At 37.8% G+C, this 19607-nt stretch overlaps 1 protein-coding gene across 5 annotated transcripts in view; it reads right to left on the bottom strand.

The window, feature by feature from the left end:
• CACNA2D1 (calcium voltage-gated channel auxiliary subunit alpha2delta 1) overlaps window positions 1–19607 on the bottom strand; it is a 437667-nt gene that overhangs the window by 88544 nt on the left and 329516 nt on the right. For all 5 annotated transcript variants that reach the window (XM_086609980.1, XM_086609982.1, XM_086609983.1 and 2 more), the window contains exon 10: window positions 19198–19297. In XM_086609980.1, the coding sequence (XP_086466106.1) occupies window positions 19198–19297 (100 nt within the window). The remainder of the gene's footprint in view (window positions 1–19197; window positions 19298–19607) is intronic.

Here is a 19607-nt window from a genome sequence, read left to right as displayed (position 1 = left end):
ACCACAACTATAAATATAGTATCACGTATCTAAATTATTTACAGTAAGAAAAGTATAAAAACAGGATGAGATAATGAAATAAAAATATTTTCCAGTTCTCCCAGTGTCACAATGCAAACTTCACCTTTAAAATAAATGAATGCATGGAATTGGACTACATATAACCAAATTTTCAGCTTGAATATTCCTTTAATGTATAGCATATTTTCCAGAAAAGAATAATTTTGGTAAGATCAACCCTCCACTATGATTAAAATGTAAGACTCTCAACTGGACCGACCCTAACATTTCCATTGTGTGATTTTATAGCTATTATCTTCTATAAGTGTTCTTTCCCCATGCTCAGACAAATTATGGTCATTCATTTTTCCATTTCCCCTCAATATCGTGTGGTGATTTTTACTCGCTGTACTTAAGCAGCGTATTTTGCTACTTAAGCAAAACCACAAAATGATCATACAACTGTAAACAACTCACTTTTATGTAAAACACTGACGCACTCAATGGTGTTTCTTATAGAAGTTTCTTATAGAAGTAACCAGTTAATCACCCTGTGATTATTAGGTACATTAACCATGTGGGAGTGAAAACAGTATTGTGCTGTGGAATTATTTCAGCTTGCCTTGACCTCATTTTCTAGCTATGATGGGAAAAAGACTGACATAAAGTAATTTTAAAAAGACAAGATCCGAAAATTAATTCTTAATATGAGATGGGATGCAAGTACAGATCTTGTACTTGGAAAGTAGAACACCACAACTATCTGGTAGGTAGGTCTGCTCTACAAAAGACAATTTCATCTGAAAAAGAAGAGTGGAAACATTATTCTGCTTCATCAGTGATACCATATGCAAATTATTTAATGAGCTAATATAAAAGTAACCATAAATTCAATCTTATGGTCAGAGCGTGTCTTGTCTTGGGCTACAGCAAACAGCGCTTTAGGTGTTGAAGTGAAAATTTAGTGACAAATTTCTCCCTGAAATGCCACTAGCATTAAACCGCAAATCTAAATTGCTGCTAGCAGTTCTGCAAATGTAACATGATAATTATTTCTATGAAGGTCAGGTATGTACCCTATGAATTGGTAACTACAGATACAAAAATGACATTTTAAAAATTGACGGGAATACTGACTCAAAGTGTTTCTGCAGTTAACACAGAAACTGCAGTGTGCTATACTTACATAGGATGTAAATCGAACAAAGGGTCAAGGTCAAAATATCTGCATCTACAGACTGACAAATGCTTATGTAAAATGGAGAAGAGAAATAACATGTTTGTAGAATGGAGAGTTACATCATCCAAAGTCTGGAAAGGCTGTAATTTAATTAAGAAAATATATGAGCCAGCTGTTTTCAAATACATCACTCCACGCTAATGTTAACGTCCGTCAACAAAGCAGATGAGAAGAGGTTTTGGTTAGATAAAGGAATCAGTAGATGGAACAACAATCCTCCAAAATGAACATTCACCTGTTTGCTAGGAGGCGAAAGTAAGTCTGAAGGTTGAAAAGCGACTGATAAAAATGTCCAAAGCGGGGAACAAAATTCCGGGCTATGTTTAATTAAGTTGAACTCCAGCAAAACACTGAAGTAACTGAAGGATTTCAAGTGAAAATAATTTTGGTCTTTAACCAGTTGACCATGTGACAAATATCAGGACCATTCATAACTTTAAATTAGCCAAACTGAACCAGCTTTCAGTGACACTCATCTGAAATATAATAATAGTGGCACTGCAATTTTTCACACATTAAGATACCAAAAGCCAAAACACCTGCAATAAGCATTTAATGATTTCTGGTCACATTACCCGTCTCCTAAGTACCATAATAGTGCTTATTTAAGTTTGGATGATTTCTGGAAAACCAGTTAAAAATATACTTAATCACTTAGTATTTAACTGAAAGAAAGAACATGCAAGATTTCACAAACCAGTTGCCACTTCAGAAAGTCTATGTTCTTACAAAATCAAGTCCTATTAAAGGTGTAAAATTAAAGTAATTACAATCCATACTTTATTGAATAAAATACTCTCAATGTATCTGAAACAAGTCAGTTGGGTATTTATCTTTTATTTATTTTTTATTAAGACTGGCACTTGCCCCTAATTATTGCAGTAAAGATCAACATATGTCATAAAAATGCTATTGTGGTAAAAAAAAAAACAAATGGAATTTGTGTACATGGGCTCAGGGAGCCACTTATGAAGCAATAGATGACATGTGGAGGCAAATCATTCAATTGTTAAAATCTAAAGCCACCCTATACAGTATGCCACCACCAGTGACAGCTTCTACTTTTTCAACTATAGAAAAAGTTTATTCCTTATTTAAGCTAAAATAAGAGGGGCTTGCAGCAAAACACTTGGAAGTCATGGAAAACACAATAACCATAGTATTAATATAATCAAATTTGTCTTGCAATTATATAAGAAGGTATGGGATCTAGATGTATTTTTCACTAGAGCATTTCTCGCTACCCAGTTTATTTATACCCTTTTGGAGCCTTTGCCTTTGGGATCTCCCAGAAAGATCCTCAGGTCTGAGGAAATCATAGAATCATAGAATCACAGAATGGTTTGAGTTGGAAGGGACCTCAAAGATCATCTAGTTCCAACCCCCCTGCCATGGGCAGGGAAACCCTCCACTACACCAGGTTGCTCAAAGCCTCATCCAACCTAGCGTTGAACACTTCCAGGGATGGGGCATCCACAACTTCTCTAGGCAACTTGTTCCAGTGTCTCACCACCCTCAATGTAAAAAATTTCTTCCTTCTATCTAAATCTCCCCTCTTTCAGTTTAAAGCCATTGCCCCTTGTCCTATCACTACACGCCCTTGTCAAAAGTCCCTTTTCAGCTTTCAATGAAATGAAGACCTCCTTCTCACAGGTTTGGGCAGGAATGCCCAAGCCTTTTACTGGGGCACTAAAAGTTTTGGAGAACTTCATCTAGATGACCTCAAACCACCAGTATAATCTTTGGCTACATATGGGGCAACTGAATAACTTGAAAGATAAGTTAGTCAATTCAATTTAACATGGAACTCTGAACAAAGGGATTTGAGTTTAATGCTGCTTGAACCTTGCCATTCTGGAGAAGGTCAGAAACAGAAATACTAATCTGACAGTCTTACAAGGACTTTGTCTTTATCCTTCTATTCAGAGAAGGATCAACTTACAAAACCAGTAGAAAATTATACAGAACTGCATTGAAATATGTAAATACTATTGACCTTTTCCCCTCCCTTGAGTAGTTCCAGTGAGCTGTGGGATCTTCCAGCCACATGTACTCCTAGAATCCGCAGTGACCCAAGAGTTACACTGAGGGACCACAGAAAGGTCTGGCGTTCTCAAACTTTCTTGATTCCAGAATAGCTAGTTCTGCACTGCTAAAAGCCTCCTCTTTTCCAGAGTATCAACTTGTATCCTTCTTTAAAATTACTAAAACTTTTAACATAACACCAGGATATTAGAGGATTCAAGGGAAGTGAAACAGAGATTTTGATTTATTTCCCGTATCTGCTCTGTGGACACGATGGCAGATGACAAAATGAATAACAAGAGACCTTACAGACTGGTGTTTTATTAGAAGGATAATATAAGACAAAAGAAGGGGGGTGGGGGAGGAACCCTCAAAGAAAAAGGCTGAAAAATGAAGAAAGAAAAGATCAGTATTCAGAAGTGCGATATACAGAAATTGAAAAACATTTGAGACAGATAAGTAGAAAGATCAAAGCTATCAAGCAGTCTGGGAAAAAAACAGCAAACAAAATAGATGAGAAAAAAAAAAAAAAGTGGGTTTTTTTACCCTCAAACTGCATTCAGTTTAGTATAGTACCTGCCGAACAGATACAAACTGGTAACATGTCTATTGGGAAATTTTTTGATAAATCTGTCTTTTGCAGATACTGGCCAACCTCTCCCAAGCCAACAGGCTTTAGGAAGTAACACATAGCATATAACTCCCAGGGACATCCACACTTTAGCATCACAGACATTTTCAAACACTACTGAGTGTCTGGGACTCCTTGTGAAATAGCTCAGAACTGTTCCCTTTTTATTGTCGAGAAAAGTGAAGCAACAGGGAAGAAAACAAGTAAATCCTGAGGCAAAGACATGGCCAGAAGCTTCAAACTTGATTCCTCACTAGTAAATCACCAGAATATGCTTTTTCCCTTTCCTTTGTGCAACCAATACCAAGTCCTCAAATTTGCCCATTAACTTGGTAGCGATTTTGCTATCTGACATTCAAACCACAAGGTCAAATATGGTGCAAATTCTTAAAGCATGAATTCTCATAAACAGCTCATCACTTAACCTTCTCCAAAATGCCCACACAGCTAATGCAATTCATTCTGAAGACTACAGTGCTGCCAGAGGAAAATCTCTGATTTCACAGGCAACGTATAAATTGATGAATGTTTCAAATTCTCCTCTATATATCCATCTATCCCTCTCTATATATCTAAAATGTCTCCATCTCCTGAGAGGTAAACCAAACATAAATCTGAAATCTAATGTCAATCATTCTTTTGGCAAGTGTAGGAGGTTATTTAAATACAAATAAAACATTTTAATTGGCTCTGCTTCTTTTCTGAAAGGAAACCAAAAGCATTCCCTCCCATGCAGTGTCTCAGAATTCACATTACGTGTAATGCTAGCAAAACAAGCAGGCACTGAAAACAGCAACATAAGAAGAAACACTATGAAGAATTAAAGAGTAATATCTCGGGGCATTAAATTATCTTGATCAGAAACTGCTTATTACTGGTTTTGACAGTCTACAACTTTTTTTTCTGCTGTATCTGAGGTCTTCATATATACGTGTATATATATATTTATTTAAAAATATGTTTATGTATAGGCATGTGCTTAATTGTTTTTATGATGTGATCAAGAAAGCAAGCTTCAGCCAACATTTACCAGATGCTACCTGGACAGAGCACTAATCCACCAAGGAAAGTCGTAACTCTTGAAAATGATAGCAGTAAGTTTATGTTAATCCTCAGGAAAAGAAATCGAGGAAAGCAGTGCCAGCTCTGTGATTCAATTTGAAAAACACAAAATCTTTTGTAAATCATCTCATTACTTGAAAACTCAGCAATATAAACAAATCAAAACTGATAAATTAATGACTTTTAAAAACTTTTTCAAGTTTTAGTCACTAGGTGGCACTAAAACAAAAAAAGTTGAACAAATGAACAAAGTCTTACAAATGTTACCTTGAAATCGGAAGTTTTTCACTTCTGGTGGAGGTTGTCGCTTTCTGTGACTGGCATAAATTTCTCATTTGAACTAAAACAATAAAATACACTTCTGTGCCAATTGAGTGAAGAAGCAGGAATATTCAAATCCAAACTTCCTCCTTTTAGAAAAATTTCCACATGCTGAACACAAGAGGTCTCAGCTCCAGGAGGATGAAAAATCTATTTTTTTCCGTACAAAGGATCCATATTACCAAAACAAGCATCTCAATCAAAAGCTTTACAAACCATATTTCCAATACTCATAATGGAATAGCTGTAAACCAACCTCCTATCTAATCTTTCTGGATTTCCCCAATCTGTAAAAGTGATAACATTCCTATTGAATATTGTTTAATAACAAATCTATGTAAAAATTCAGATTTTTCCTACCATCCTTACCTGCTCCTCCCTATTCTCCACTCATTCCAGTCAGTTTACTAACACCACTGATTCGACATAGCATGCTTAAGCAGAATCTCCTGAAATTATCCTTCTAAGCTAAAAAAAAAAAAAAAAACAAAAAAATTAAAGCTCCCTAAAAAACCACCCCTCCAAAACTTCTGACATTAAAGGAGACCCTGCGTTGAACTGTATGTAAATTGTAAATTGTGTATTTTTAAACATTCAGAAATGTTCATCTTTTATAGAAAAACTTATAAGTTTGAACAAAGCAGTAATTCCTACACTTAAACTTGCTACGCAGACAAAACTTCTAATTTAAAATATCAAGATCATGATAGCTGAATAAATGAGAAACATTACTCCAGGAATACTGAAAACTGGGAAAAATATAGTCAGCTTGCCGAAGATCTAATCAGATGCCACCGCTGCTGACTTTCAATCTGCTGAGGTTTGTTGCTATGCTACTTCTACCTCATGGCTAAATCAGCTTGGTGACCCAGTTGTATCTATACATATTAAATGAGCAATAGTGAAATAGATCTGATTTCATCAGGCTTTCGTCTTGTAGCTAAATCCAGCTTTGCTGCTTTTCTTTCCTTTTTTTATTTTTTCCCTGCTGCTTTAGGCTTCATAATAGGATTTTAGGGTTAATCCTAAGAATAACTGAATTTTGAATAAGGCCAGTTACAATCTGTATTTCAGCAGTGAGAAGACATTATAAATATTTATCAGAACCCATTTAGAGAGTAGTAAGAAAACAATTTGCAAAGTTTTACTTCCATGTAGATCTCAGTACATGGAAAATTTGAGGTAGTTCAAGCAATAAAGGTTTGTAATTTGACATGCCAAAAAATAATGTGGTGTTAAAAGTTCAGCATTAGTATCCTGCTACAGAATAAGTGTTTTTTCCTGTCCTATGACTTGCATGCAGGTGTACAGTACAACTCTACATAGCTGTAGTGGGAGCACTACACAGCGGGAGCACTCCTGCGTTTCTTAAATTGTACAAGTATAGGAAGCAACTATATTAAGACTATGTCAATTTACACTACTGGCATTTCTTGAAATGCAAAATGCACCACATTTCATTGTGAAATGTATGTGTTTGTATTATAGACATGATATATATAGGTGCAAACACACTTCACACTAAGTTTCTGAAAGGGCTCTTGACAGATTAGAGGTGGCAGATGTAGAGATGGCAGTGTTCAACAACGATATAACTGTTAAATAACGCAATATCTGCTGAAAAAATATTGTAGCATAGTATCAGACAAATATTTGGGAAAGGCCGAAATACTGGGCTAAAATCTGCTCTCAGATAGCTTTAACCTTTCTAACCAATGTGATTATCTGCACATAAATCAACACAGAGCTCTGGAGTACAAAGGATGAACGTTCAGACCATAAAGTATGATGCTGCGCTGCGAAACTCAGAGTTACAACAAAGAATGTCAGGGCAGGCTGAAAGATGAACTAGCTTAGCAAGAACTCACCTATGGTCGTTTCATGATGCTGTGTCTAAGTTAGCATGCATTATTTACTAAATACCATGTGTTTCTGACTTCTACTGAAAATTTCAGTGCTGTGAACTTCAGCATCTCCCCCGAAACCTGCTGATCTGAACAACCACACTGCTGCAGCGCTGCACTGTATGGCACTGCTACCCAGATACGCTCTAGGAGAGAGCTGTAACAAGAAGAGACTTTCTACAAAACTATTTTGTAGACTTTTATTACTTACCACTTGACTGCAGAAATCTTCATTCAGTCAAATTCAAGTTGCTTAGAACATGAAACCCTCTTGGCCAAAAAGATGAGTAATAGAACATCTCGAGAAATGGAAGGGACCCATTCAAAATCAAGTGGATCATCAAGTCCAACTCCCTCCTCCTTGTAAAGCTACCTAAAACTAAACCATATGACTAAAAATATTGTCCAGACTCTCCTTGAACTCTGACAGGCTTGGTGCTGTGACCATTTACCTGGGAGCCTGTTCTAATAACCAGCCACCCTTTCGGTGAGGAACTTTTTCGTAATGTCCAAACTGAACTTCCCCTGACACATCTTCATTCCATTTCCTCGTATCCTGTTGCTGGTCACCAGAGATAAAGGTTTGAGCATTAAACCAGTATCATTAAATTCACTGGATAAGTGAGGCTGCTAGTCTGGGCACCAAAAGCAAGATGAATGTTTAGTCAGTGCACCAAGTTACAAGACAGATACACACTTCAGCACCAGGCCACGTAACTGGAGGATGGCAGGGGGCTACAATGTCACCTCCATATTCCCAGGGCTTGACTTAAATGCTCCTGTCACCCTCGCAAGGCAGAGAATGTGCCTGGCTGCACGCGGTGCCTGGGTTTCGCAAGCAGTAAGGAGGCTGCGGCGGCACACTGCCGATGTGGGAGATGCTGCTGCTAAGGCAGGGAAGCGTGAGACAGGAGGGAAAAGTGTGAGTCTGGAGAGCGTGAGACTTGAGAACCCAATGAGTACCTCATTCATGTTTCGCTCAAGTGAAGAGTTCCTTTAGATTCACACCGAAGTAACATCTTGCCCCATATGTCTTGGGTAATGGATTTAAACTGAAAGAGGGTAGACTTAGATTGGATATAAGGAAGAAATTTTTTACATTGAAGGTGGTGAGGCACTGGAACAGGTTGCCCAGAGGAGTTGTGGGTGCTCCATCCCTGGAAGTGTTCAAGGCCAGGTTGGATGAGGCTTTGGGCAACCTGGTGTAGTGGAGGGTGTCCCTGCCCATGGCAGGGGGGTTGGAACTAGGTGATCTTTGAGGTCCCTTCCAACCCAAACCATTCTATGATTCTATGATTCTATGTCTTAAAACTTTCACCTACCAAATAGACGACATTTATTGAAAATACATCTTAAAAAGGAGGCCCATAGAACAAATAGCCCCCACCCTGTCCCAAACCTTATGGACAGCCTGTATTTTCCTCTTTTTTCCTTAACATGATGAGTCATCTTTTCCCAGCAGAATCATTAATGCCATCCCAGCCTAGCCTTTTCAGAACGGGTAAGGAATGAGTTCATGGTTTGAGAGACCATTCACCCATAACAAATTTTAATTATACTGTCACAATTTCCTCCAATAATTGTCTCCTGGTTGGAAAGCTCACTCTTTTGGTCCAGCTGCACTTTTGGTCCAGCATCTGACGTGGCATAAAAACTCACAGGATTGAGGATACTTCTGACATGTAGCAGGGCTCTCATTAGTAAGACTTGTACTTTACTAAAAATCAAGAAACTGGAAATAGGCAACAGATTTATTAAGAAGTGGAACCACGAAGCAGAGCTATCATCTCCTTTTATGTACTACTAATCCACTCATTTTAAATACTACTAACACACTAGAGAGCTAGGATTTATTCTAGAAATCACAGAAGTCCGTGCCATGTGCTGTTAGAAATCCGACTTGCTGACATTTGACAACTATAAGAGGAGACAATAAAAATCTGTATTGATGCCCAAAGCAATCCCTCAAAGTGGGGAGGTGACTTTTGTAGTCATCTGGATATGTTAGCTACACTGTACAGTAATAAATGTACAGTTTCCAGCAACATCCCTGCTCCTGACTTCCTAATGTAGAATTTTAGCTTCTAATTTGCATTCCCTTTGGCTCTTCATGCACTCAAGTACTCAGTTTCCTAGAATTAACACTTTGTGACAGATCTAAAATGAAATAGATCCTGTTTTAAGATTTGCCCTATTCCTTTTCCCACTTTCCATGTCTTTTTTCTCTCTTACAGACCTTTTGAACGTTTTCCTTCCACAGCAAACTAAAGTTACAGTTAATAACACAGCTGTAAAAACTTAGCTGATATGTTAAAGCAAACAGTAACATAGTAACACACGAGAAGAAAAAAAAATAATAAAAAAAAACCTGAAAGTGCCTGTTATTTTTATTCCCACTGACTCTCTTTTGCATTGTCACCTGAGCAGAGATTGTATGATTCTATGATCTCATTTCAGTCGTCTTTTAAGTGGGAGCCCAGTCCAAGAGAGTGGGCCAGGCTCACCCTACAGCCAGTGGAGACAGGCAATCACCTCCTGGTCGTAATTTGTCCTCAAGCTAGTCAGGAGGACTTCTCTTCTGGAAATGTTTTTTATTTTCCTCCACTAACTATAATTAGGGCCTAGGCAATAATTTACAATACAATAAACTCTCTTTTGAACTCAGGGAGATTTTATGGGAGATATTAAGGGATACAGTGGAAGAACATTTCAGGATTGCACAGGACTTACTATGGAATATTTTATAGAGGAATCAAGGTGAAGAAAGTGATGGATTTAGGTGATCTGGGGACAAAAAAGTCTGAAAACAGAGGGAAAACAGAGGCGTATGGGCAAAAATTGTTGGTCCTGTGCAAATAGTTTGCTGGTCAGTATGTTTGCCTGGCCATATCCTGAACCTCATCAGTGCAATCTGTCCTGCCTTCTTATTGAACTCCATTTCTACCTCTTTTCTTGGTGAGAGACTCTATTCTGCCTATGTGTCTATGCATGGGTGTGTGAGTACAGCAACTGGAGTCAGACCACAGGTTGCAGAGCCTGTGTATCCATGGTGCAGCAGCTGGAGAGACTGGAGTGAGTGGACTTCAGTGTCAACATCGGGAGTGGAACTGTGGATCACAAGGACCCATGTGTCCACAGCACCAGCACCTGGAGTGAGCACCAGTATTTCTAGTGGTGAAACGTATGTGTGTGTGTGTGTGTGTGTTGTGTCTCTAAGGGTAAGACCACAGGGGGGTTGGTGACTGGGACCAAGGGAGACCCCACCAGCTCTGTGTGTGTGCATGAAATGGTCCCTACTATCAAGTGGGGCTGTGACCCTGGGGACTCATACATCTAGGTAGCAGCAATGGGACAGGCTGGTATCTAGGGGCAGCTGCTGGGCAGATGGAGTGTCCGAGCCCAGCTGCTGGAGGGATATACACAGTGCAAATGTATATATGAGTGTATATATGCACACACATATACATATTTTTTCCCACCAGCAGACTTCTATCCTGCTCAGTCAGAGAGGGGAGCAGTATGAGGCTGTTGATACTGCCTGTGAACGCCCTGTGTTCTTCTGTGTTACCTGCATGGCTGGCCTTGTATGTATATATGTGAATATATGTTATGTGGTACATACTTGTGCTCCGTGTGCATGTAACCCCTGGGAATACATTTTCAGCCTCACCACTAGTTGGATCTGTGGTATGGAACTGCAGCAGCTTCACTGCTCTTGGGGTGTTGAATCTGGCATGATATACTTTTCCGTAATAGGTAAAATAATACATGTATAAACAAACAAATCCTTAAATTCAGATGGCTTGGTTACTATTTTGTAACACTAAAAGAAAAATAACTTAAAGTTCCAAAGGTTTCTCAAGTTTATTTATAGATATGTAAGGCTCAGTTTAACTGAGAAAGCAGGAAAAAAAATGTTGAAACACATGCTTTCTTTCTAAATTCCCTAGCAACATCCCAGGTATGGCTAGATGGCGTTTGAATACAAACCTAAGCAGCTTCTGTGTGGGATCTGGCTGGCTGTACTTTTAGAAAGACTTACTAGCTTGAGCACAGATCTGAGCTGAACATCGCAACTTGGCTTTGGAGGTCGTCCCTGCTACTAGCTGTAATTCTCAGAGACAGAGACTCGACCCTGCACTAAAATCTCCCTGGTTTTTGTGTTATATTGGTTTTATATACTAGCATATTATTTTAACCCAGATATTAAAAAAAAAAAAGTACGCAAGTACTATAGGGAATATTACCACTGGGACAGTAAGGCAACACTTTATTTTCACCTCTTTATCATGGGCTATTCTGTACCTGTCTGTTTTGTGTAAGTATTTGCTGTTCTGTCTTATTGCACAGACAATGTTGTAGGGTTGGTTAAACTGAAGATGATAACAAGGAATTTTTAAGTACACTAAGGATAAGAGAAAGCCTAACTACTGAACACATTTGTTGCAAGGTAGATACGGCTAAACTGTTAAGTATACACAGAAAATAAAACAGTACTTGGTAAATATTTCCTATTTACAAATATTCGTACCGCACAAGGATGATGAAGTACCTTCCAGTCCACTAGTAATTAGATGGATGATGAACAGCTACTTGAGATAAACATTTAAGTCAGGAGGACAAAATGAAAGAAAACACCAATCAACCAACCAATGAAACAAAACTTTCATGTATTCTTGATTTAAGATTAAAAAGGGCAAAAAGATAATTTAATCTGACCTCCTGCATACCATCTCACCACTCACATACCACTGGTCCTTAAAATTCCTTTGGTTACTTCTGTAACTGTAACTATGTTTTGGCTTCCAATAGTGATTCTTGCAGTGCTTTTATTTGACAGTTTTGAGAGTTTTCGTCAGTGACAGCACTTCTCAGCTGTGATCAAATCAGTTATCAGTCCATTTACTTATGAACTCCCAAACAGCCAAAAAATGGTCAAACTCTCTGAGTTTGAGAGTATGTCTGAAGCCCAGCTTCTCAAATGACTCACTCAGGACACTGGGAAGAAGGCTTCAAGAACCAAGCAACCACTTTCAGTCTAGAGAGAAGACACCTACAGTCTTCTTTTTGTAAGATCTGAGCCTATCCCTCTTGTGTTTAATTAGTGACGCAATCTACATTTATGTAACAGTATTCAGTCACAACAAAGGAGAGACATATATTCAAATTCTGAGTTCAAATACTGGTCATTTGCCTTGCAGGAGAGAAACTGAGCCATCAATCCATGCACTACTTAGATGGAAAGTTGTCTCTAGCCATGTCACCACAGCTGTACACACATTTCTAGTTCATCGTGTCAGATGAAGACTGCAAGAAGTTTGACTCCTAGTGGTCCTTCACTTTTTCTGGAAGCAAATTGTGTAATTTGCTTTCCCAAGGATCAGGGTCTCATTGAAATTAACTACCTTCATTTCAAAAGAGCCAAGTAATGTAACATCTTCCTACCTTAATCTTCCTCTCAACTCCAGTCCCACCTGAAATACTTTAACATAGCATCACTGATTCCTTTCTCAACTTTCTCTTTAGAGGGAACGGAAAATGAAACCGTAATTCTGTGGGCAGACAAAAAATTCATGATGTTGTTGATATTACTGCATTTTTTTGTCTATTCCTACTCTCACCAATTAAAAAATAAAATTATTTCTAGCTTATTAACAACTGCTAATTTCGATAGTTCCCAATGATTTCGATAGTTCCCAATTCTTCCTTAGATCTCTAAATTGCCTCCATTGTTATTTGCAGAATACTCGTTTTCATTACATTTGCTAACGAGGGCCTCCAAACGTATTTCCCACATATATATTTCCATAGATATATAGTCTAGCTCTACCTGCAATTATTAGCAGCACAGAATTTGAATACTAAATTTTAACTTGTTCAAGCTTTGCTTCAGCCCAGCACCGCTTACCAAACATACCTGTATGAAAATACACACAACTGAAAATACACACAACAATTCACCTGGCCTCTTTAATAGGGAAAGCCCAAGAAAACGACCTTTCATTAAGGAATACTAATGATTTTCCATTAAAGAACATTCCCATGAAGGTGTATTTCTCTGCAGCTATCATTGTTCTCCCTTGTCTTGAAAATGAGCCATTCAATTAGGAAAAGCTACAAGGTCATGATACAATCGGATGGACTGTGGTTAAGAGAATCATGAAGGTCCACGCAAGGCTCTAGATTTGCCTTTATATTGCTTTTGATTGACTACAAAAAAAGAAGAAGGAATAATATGTATTTGTTTATTGCCTCATGCAGTTATGATGCCGAGGAGACTGTATACTTAATTGGAGCTACTGTGATTCAATACCTGAAATGCTCCAGGATTAAATCAGTAAGAAGATGCTTATGCAGATCTGCAGTGGGAACTTAATTGTCTATCGTTTTTTCATTTGCCAAGAAATGAAAAAGATGACAGACAACTTTATATTTTCTCCTTAATCTTGTCCATTATGGAGAATGGAAAAGTAAGGGCTGAAGTACATCAACAGGTCTGCTGGCAAGCCCGTTCGTACAGGAGTCCTTTCCATCTCTTCCTCTACATCCATCCATACAATTGCTTCAGTGACAGCATCTCACACTGATACCATGTTTTATTTCTTCCTCAAATAGTGATGTTATTTAGAAAAATTGACCACAACTGGACTCTTCTGAGTCAAAATTCAAAAACACAGGAAGAAAATATGTCTTAGTTTATTTGAGCATGTAACTTAATTTAAGGTTCACTAAAAACACTTTAAATTGAAATAATAAAAGAAGCAACTTTAAGCTATTCTAAAATAAAATTCTGGAAGTTTTTGCCAATTGGACAGAAATACACTCATACAAATCTAAAATCTCTAGCAAAGAAAGCATAAACATGACAGGTTATCTGGTTGCAGAATCTAGCAACCTCCTGCCTTCAAGAGGACTTTAGGCTAAGGCTTCTACTCATGGCATGTTTGTTAAGTTTTTAAACAAGCTTAAGAAAGTATTTCCTAGAAGGAAGGAATGTTTGCCTGTATCTAAGAGAATATAGGTGCAATCTGAACTGCAGAATGCAGGGAAGAACATGTAGCAGAAAGAGAAAAGAGTCCTTTGATCAATTGAAAAACTCTTTATGAAACTCCCCCCCTCTTGCCTATTGTATATTAAATATTTTAATTAGGAAGGGATAAAACTTGTATCAACTTGAGAGTAAGGGAGGCAAAGTGAAGAGGTTTGCAACCACTGAGCTGTGGAAATTACATGATTAGCTGTTATTAAAAATCAGTGGAAAAGGGGATGTGTCTTCCACAGAGAGCTTTTATCTCCAACAATAATTTCATAGGCTGGGTGCATAGTTTTTTCTCTGAAATCAGTTCAACCAGAAATCTCCCTTCCTTTGACTTTACTCCATGTGCAGAACCACACGAGAGCAGGAGATGAGCTTTCAATTTTCCTAGACCATGACTCAATTATCCCTGCTATGCTCATAACACTTAATTTCCAGTTCCTAAACCGTAAATACTAGTTTGGATTTTTACAAGGCTAAGTGATTTTAAACAGCCCTACAGCTCCTGACCTTTAACGTGTCTGTCACTGTAAGGCAGGTTTTCCTTTGTGTGGTTTCCCCACCTCTACAGACTTGAAGTTGAAATACATTTCTCGTGCAAACTGCAACCTACCCGCAATCATAAACAAATTACACTCTCTGTGTCAACATTTGAAGCCAAGTCACTAAATCACAGCATGCTGAGATGGAATTGCTGCCCCTATCATCTACCACTTACTGCTATCAAAGCATATAACTGGATTAGTGGGAAAACAGCTGTATTACTCATACATTTAAGCTCTTTCAAACAGCAGGTTTTCTTTCTGCAACAAAGCACAGCACTTCAGATAAGAAAAATGCAAATCCCAGAGGAAATCATGATATATTAACCCCTGGCAATCTTTACATGGATTAATAGTTCATTCAACCTTTTTTTGCTGGAAATAAAGGCAGCTACATTAAATCAGTAGAACTAACGTATTTTAACACATCTACTTTAAAGCTTTTTGTTCCCTAGGATTTCTCCATATACCAGGCATGGTTGATTAAATCATCCTGTCACCTGCTAGAAGTGATTGGCATGAGCTTAAATCCATGTCTCTCAGTTGTGGGCATGAATCATCACACATATGGGTTTTGTGGGACAACATCTTGGCAGAGGTTAGTGGTAAAACAGCTCTCTAGTTAACTCAAAACCTCATTACTTAACACTGTATGGTTATTAAAGTTAACAAGCCATAAAACAACTGGTGCTTTCTTGGCCAAAAGATCCAGGAAGGAAAGAAAAATTGTACATAACTTCCAGTTATTGTTAGCATTCAGATATACATCCGCTATAATTGTATTAATTGAAAATTATCACCTAGCTTTTTGGATTTTTTAATTAGATAATGATGTCTAATACCAGGATGCTTCAAATGCTTCAAGAGAAAATATCCCTAAGAAATAACATGAAAAGTATCAAATCTGCATTTCTTTCACTTAGAACAAAATGTTTAAGTTAATTTTTGGAGGTTTGGATTTATGAAGAAAGCATTAGACTTAATATAGTCATGCCTTCATTGTCATGGAATATTCTGTGAAGAATAACGATGATCTTTTGTGTATCAGTATATCATACAATCATAGAATATAGAATCATAGAATGGTTTGGGTTGGAAGGGACCTTTAAAGGTCATCTAGCCCAACTCTTCTGCAACGAGCAGGGACATCTTCAACTAGATCAGGTTGCTCAAAGGCCCATCCAATCTGACCTTGAATGATTCCAGGGATGGGGCATCTACTGCCTCTCTGGGCAACCAGTTCCAGTGTTTCACCATCCTCACCATAAAAAATTTCTTCCTTATATCTAGTCTCAATCTATCCTCCTTTAGTTTAAAATCATTACCCCTTGTCCTATCACTACAGACCCTACAAAAGAGTCTGTTTCCATCTTTCTTATAAGCCCCCTTTAAATATTGAAAGGCTACAATAATGTCTCCCCAAAGCCTTCTCTTCTCCAGACTGAACAACCTCAACTACCTCAGCCTTTCCTCACAGGAGATGTGTTCCATTCATCTTTGTAGTCCTGTTCTGGCCCCGCTCCAACAGGTCCAGGTCTTTCCTGTGCTGAGGACCCCAGAGCTGAATGCAGTACTCCAGGTGGGGTCTCACCAGAGCAGAGGGGCAAAATCACCTCCTTTGACCTCCACATGAGGATCTTCATATAATCCTCAGATCATTAAAAAAAAAAAAAAAAAAGAGATTATTTTAAAATTAGACATGAATTAATGAATTATCTGCCTTTTAACACAGTACATAAACCTAATAAACCATAAGGATCAGTTTTTTCACCAAGATATACAAGGAAGAATAAGTGGGAAAAAACTAAGCAAAAGTAAAGAATTTGATATTTGAATAAAGATGAGATCTCAGATCCTCTAAGAAATTCTCTTGAAGTTATATGTGATTCTCAGTGATCTAATTGATCAGAATAATTCCAAGTTTCACATTAAGTGTCATGACATCTAAATCAAAACAGAAAAATAAAACAACATACAGGAAACCTGCGCAGCAGATAATACTAACTTTGCAGCAGATAAGTGCTTTATAAAAGTTAGTTCTGTGCATACACTTTTTGTGAATAATCTTAAGAACAGGTACTACTGAGTGTGATAATATATCACCTTCTTAGGTGGTGTCACGTCTGGTGTTTGATTTGAGGCTTTGGTTAGACCTGCACAAGCTGAAAAAAGAGAAAAATCCTACAGAAAAGACCAAACTTAAGTGTTCACTTCTGTTGTTTAAAGAATGCCTTGTAGTAGTGCAACCGTTTGTTTCCTGTCTATAGCATATGATTCCCTTTCTGTTAGGGAAAGACAATGTCAGAACACAATGTCTCCCACAATTCCAATACATAGGTCACCTAAACACAGGAAAACATAGGTTACACAAAAGTAATTGCAATACAGAAAGGATCTAATATGGAAATTTAAATCACAAATGCACAACACCAAATAGCTCTTTATAAAAATTTCAGAGATGCCATGTTCAACTTCCATGAGTGCTGCCTTCCTCTGAAGATGAACATGGCACAACCAAAAGTCTTCGGTTCTGCAGTCAAATATTTGATGGGTGTCTATAAAGTTCGTTCAAAGAAGAAATGTCCTTACATATTATAAGTTACAAACCACTGGGAAAATGGTAGTGTAGAAAATATTCAAAGATTTCTAACCCTTTTTCAACATAAATCCGAACCTTGGAGCCTCACTAGAATAACACTGAACTTTAGCTAATAAAATACCCTGAGCCTAAGGAAGTGTTAGCATCAAGATACACTATTTCTGGTCAGCTGGGAGTAAATGAAGGAAAGAGTTTGGAAAGCTGTGCAAATCAGGTGGTAGCAGGGGTCCAGATCTCCCAACAGCAAAAGCAGTTTAATTTTACTGAACGCAGTAATCAATTCCCAGCAGTTTAAGATTAGAGTCTTTTTTTTAAAAAAAAGACAGAGAACCTAAGAACAAGATTTCAGCTCTCTAATGTCATTACAGAAAAGCTTATTTCCTTTAATAATAATAACAAAAAAAATAGTTCCTTCTTTTTTCACTGCAATTTAGACTAAAGAAAACAGTCTAATCCACTATTAAAAACTTCAACAAAGCGAATGCCATTGTTTATAAAAGCTTCTCTCTACTACTTGGAGAAAGGTCTAGCTAGACTGACAGCAAACAATGAAGCAATAAGCGGTGTTCAAAGAGATTTCTGATAGTGATATTTCAGGTCTTTCTCCCTGCAGGCTGGCTACAACACATCTGTAGGAGTTGAAAATTGCCTCCAAAATCATTCCAGAGTTACTCACCACGCAGGCTGTCTCTTGTCATTAAGAGTATGTCAGTGTTCCTATCCTAAATCCTTAGAATCAAAGCTCTACAGTTCAACAGCTTAACAAAAAATAAAAAAACCTTGCCCAAGGCTAGAGCATGACATCCATGGTATCAGCCTGAAAACTGAAAGTTGCCCATATCATCTTTCCCCTCCCCAATTCTATTTTATTTTGCCTTCAGCTTTCTTGAAAACCAGGAATTTGCACTTTAAATTCCAGGCAAGTATTTGAAAGACAAAAATGCCATTCAAAAAAAACCCGCAAAAAATAAAACAACGAACACTTTTGGAGTACTACTGAAAAACTCTATTATATAGAAGCAGAAGTTTTAAGTCTAGTAATCAAGTTTGAAGTGTATTAATTAAATGTAGTACTAAAGTTTCAGAACATATTCTGAAAGATCCCAGCCACTGAAAATCCAGCCCCCAAAAAGCCAGCATCACCTTGGCAAGTCTTACAGTCTTACCCTCCTAATAACCCTCTGACGCGCACATCACATATGCTGCCTGTGTATGCATAAATCATACACATTTTTAAGTTCCTTCATGGATTCTCCCCCCTATTACGTTACCTATTATGGGTAATTTTTTTTTGCTTTGCTACCCTTCAAATACATCTACTGCAGAACTTCTCGGCGGCACTTCTTTGGCAGGTCAGACATATGGCTGTACATCTTCTGTCATCATGCATCAATTAACATGAATAACCCAAATGTTTGCTGTTTGGAAGAAGGAATTTCCCCCTGCCTTCATCTCATACCACAATATCAAACCTGGGAACTACCAATTATTTCAAGAGAATTTGCATATACCAATCAAAGAGAAGACGTGCTACACAGACCGGAAAATATACTGGAAAGGAGAATCTGGCTATGCAGAAGTTCGTTTAAATGACTTTTGCTTTACCTCCTTGATTGTTTACTGTAGCTAATGAGCCTTACACTCAAATGTATGGATAGTAACAAATCAAGGACTCCAATTACACTCCACAAGAAAACAGTGAGCCAAATGTGGTATTTTGCAATATATTTTAAGTGTCTTAGCAGCTTAGCATTCAAATATCTCATATTTGGCATTGAAACCAGTTTGTTCATGGCTTTGTGACAATGCAAATTTTGTGGAAAGAAGAGGTACTCACCGAAACCACATTCACAAAGTCATCGTCGGACAAGGTCTCTAACATCTCAATGACCGAGGTGCGGATCAGCTTCAGTGTCAATCCACTGACACTCCCGCTCCTAACAGAAATCCGCACGATGATAGAAAAGTTGAATTTAACACATTTTATGTAAAACATACAAAGAAAATACAAAGCACAAATCAGCACTCTTAGTAACTTTCACACTAAAATTTTCAATAATTCTCCAGAATTCTCCAACTCACCATTAGTGCTATCACATTATTGTGATAAAAAATTAAGTCCAAACCTGGCACTTGAAGTCTCACTCTTCTGGCTCAGATGAAATCATAATGATGCATCATTTGCTTATTTTCATTTCAAGAATTCCAAGAGAGTTTATTGCCTTCAACCAATGCATTACCTAAACG

The sequence above is a fragment of the Tauraco erythrolophus genome, chromosome 4, assembly GCF_009769465.1.
Source record: "Tauraco erythrolophus isolate bTauEry1 chromosome 4, bTauEry1.pri, whole genome shotgun sequence".
NCBI classification, from domain to species: domain Eukaryota; kingdom Metazoa; phylum Chordata; class Aves; order Musophagiformes; family Musophagidae; genus Tauraco; species Tauraco erythrolophus.
This window is presented reverse-complemented; position numbering and strand designations above follow the sequence as displayed.